This window comes from Electrona antarctica (assembly GCF_951216825.1).
Source record: "Electrona antarctica genome assembly, chromosome: 18".
NCBI classification, from domain to species: domain Eukaryota; kingdom Metazoa; phylum Chordata; class Actinopteri; order Myctophiformes; family Myctophidae; genus Electrona; species Electrona antarctica.
Window position 1 is genome coordinate 41,213,704 of NC_136799.1, and position 3,028 is coordinate 41,216,731.

Below are 3,028 nucleotides of genomic sequence, written 5' to 3' on the forward strand. Positions count from 1 at the left end.
TTGTCAATGGCATTTAATGTTTGTGTTGCCACAAATGTACGTCATATTTGAGGCACATATGACCTAATTTCTCCTTTCATTGTCAACGGCAACTATGAGACGTGTGGGGACATAAGCTGTATATAGGAGGGGCTAGCGCCACTCATAAATAGCAGATATACAAGCTGGCAGTGTTGATAGGGGTCCACGAGCGTCCGCGGCCGAATATGTATCAATTCCGGGGGTCCATGGCACGATTCTGCACAATCGGCCTTAATTGGTTAAAGCCGCACTTCAAGCTGCAGCTCCCCCTGGAACCTTTCCAAAGATCCTTGGGTTGGTTGGGGCGGTCCCCTGGCTGCTGTGCTAAATACGTGTCACCTGCTTTCATTTGCAGGCATATTGGGACTAGACCAAGCAAAGTATGTGTGTTGGTCGAGGTTGTCGTCTCCGCCTGGGACGGACGGACCGGAGGCCGGACTATAGAGGGTATGCGCGTGACATCATCATCAAACCCGGAAGTTATGCAGGAATGCCTACTGAGTGGCAAAACACTACTTTCTGGCCTTGACAGCCCATGCATCCAAACAGAAAAGTCCTATCTGATTGCATTAAACAACATTAAACACTTTGCCTGTTGCTTTGCCATTCGATTTGCCACTCAATGTGCCATTCACTTTAAGCATGCGCATACCCTCTATAGGTAGACTCGAATCGGTTCAAGATGTGTCTGTCCGATTCTTCATATTCCATTCCATTCCAATTGACTAAAATGCCTTCCAAAGGCAGACATACCGAGGTAGGGTTCCCAGCCTGACGGAGACCTGCACTCAGAGGAGCACATACTGAGTGACGTATGACTGGGCCAAGGTTGTTTTTGTCTATCATCTTAAACCTGCACTCCGAGGAGCACTTTTCTAGCAGCCTATACTGCATGTCGTGAAGCTTGTATCGGGGCCCACTCGACACTCACACATGCAGAGGTGTGAGTGCCGCAGTAGCTCTTGTCCGGGCTTGTAGTTCACTTGACTTGCGTTGGAGTGTTGGCTCGCTGAAAGAGAACCACAAGCGAAATGGCTGGCGAGTGGGGTCACTGCACGGCTTCTGTCCTTATTGGCACCATAGAATGGAAGTGAATGGGAAAGCAGCCATGTCTGACGGCCGTGTCTGTGCGAGTGGGCTCTCAGAAAGCATCAGTGCTTTGACATCATGGACTATATTAGCCCATGATATCAAAGCATGGTGGTTATAACTACAGGATAGAACAAAAAAGCCTCAGACATAAAATGATATGCCTATCAGCAAGCATCCGATAGACACGGCCAGCCGGCCTGCAGATGTAACAATAATTCAAATGAATAATAATTGAAAAGCATTCAGCGTTAATAATAATTCAAATGATATCTTCAAATGACATATCTCTCTCTCTCGCTCTCCCTCTCACAGCCAGGGGGTGGGGATTATGTTTGCACTCCCATGGGGTGTGTCTTTATTCCTGTGAACAGCTAATATCGCTGGACATGGATCGCTGGACATGGGTCCAGCGATATTAGCTGTTCACAGGAAAAATAAAATGTTGCACAGAAACCCCCAGTAAGCCAATGAAGATTTCCAAATCCCACTCATGGCCGCCTCATGTTCCGGCCCATAACTCTCGACGCGCGGGCGGTCTCGCGATAACTAACGATGTAAAGCCGCGCGACCGCCAGGCGGCACAGCGTCCTCAGACTGGGAGCGAAGTCGAGGACGTACAGGTCGTCGGTGGGCGACGAGTTCCCCACGTGGCCCCCGAAGAGGAGGATGCGGTCCTCTCCCAGGACGCAGCAGCACATGCGGCACATCGGGCCTGGGCCGCTCCCCTTGGGCTCCGCCTTACTCCAGGCGAGGGTCTCAGGGTCGAGGCGCCAAAGGTCGCCGAAGGACCGCGTGGCGTCGCAGCCGCCGAACACGTAGAGCGCGCCGCCGTGGGCGAAGGCCACGTGACACCAGCGTCTCCTCGGACGCGTGGAGGAGGAGGAGGAGGGCGCCGTGGGGCTCAGCCAGTGGCCGGTCTCCGGGTCGAACACGCCGACGGTGCCGTCGTATCTCGACCGGCGGTTACCCACGCCGCCGAACACGAACATCCTTGTCCCGACGATGGTGGCCGAGTGGCAGTAGGACGCGGGCGGCGGGATGCCTCTGGCGTGGATGACCGACCAGATGTACTGCCCCCCCACCGCCATCTTGTCCAACTTGTGCAGGTCGTTGGTGTAGCCGGTCAGCTGGTTCCACCCGCCGTACACGTACATGACCGTGCCGTGCAGCGCGCAGGCCGAGTGTCCCTCCCTCGCCGCAGGCACCGTCCCGGACGCGCGGGGCTTGGACCACCGCGGCCGGCCGCCGACCGCGTACAGGTAGAGCGCGTCGCAGTACGGGTACCCTCCCCAGACGTAGACGAAGTCGTCCACCATCAGCACGGCCGTGTGGCCGTAGCGCATGGAGGGCACTTCGTCGATGGGACAACGTCGCTCTCCTCCTCCAACGGTGGTCGTCGTCGTCGCCGGTGGCAGCTTGGCCCAGCGCAAGGACACCGTGTCGAAGACGTGCACGGCTATCTGGTCGCCGCTCGCGTCGCTGCCGTCGTGCCACCCTCCGAACGAGTACAGCTTGCGCCCCACCAGCACGGCGGCGTGGAAGTACGGTTGCTTCGGGGATCCTTTCAGGCGCTCCGCCCAGGATAACATTTCGGACGAACCGAGGGGACGGCGGGGGGAAGAACCTGTGAATTAAAACCCTTTTTCCAAGACCGGAGACGGATTCTACAAATGCCGTCTGGAATCGGTAGTTCTGGCACCTTTGAGGTTTTCAAAACACGTCTCAAAATAGCAGATGTACAAGCTCGCAGCGCGGCACGAAGTGACGCGCTGTGAGCTTGTCTATCTGCTATTTTGTGAATAGCACGTGATCAAATCCAGGTTTCGATGGGCTAGAATAATTCTGCAAAAGCTTGCTTTGTAAACAAAATGGAGATGCACTCCCACTTTTGTTGAGATGAAGCATATATGTCCCG

At 55.0% G+C, this 3,028-nt stretch overlaps 1 protein-coding gene across 1 annotated transcript; it reads right to left on the minus strand.

The window, feature by feature from the left end:
* Positions 1 to 1,601: 1,601 nt before the first annotated feature.
* On the minus strand, positions 1,602 to 2,702 carry LOC306941901 (kelch domain-containing protein 3-like; the record flags this gene model as incomplete). The annotated part of the gene is made up of 1 exon (XM_079527541.1): positions 1,602 to 2,702. One exon carries the CDS (start codon positions 2,700 to 2,702, stop codon positions 1,602 to 1,604), a length of 1,101 nt encoding a protein of 366 aa, XP_079383667.1.
* Between the last annotated feature and the right edge of the window lie 326 nt (positions 2,703 to 3,028).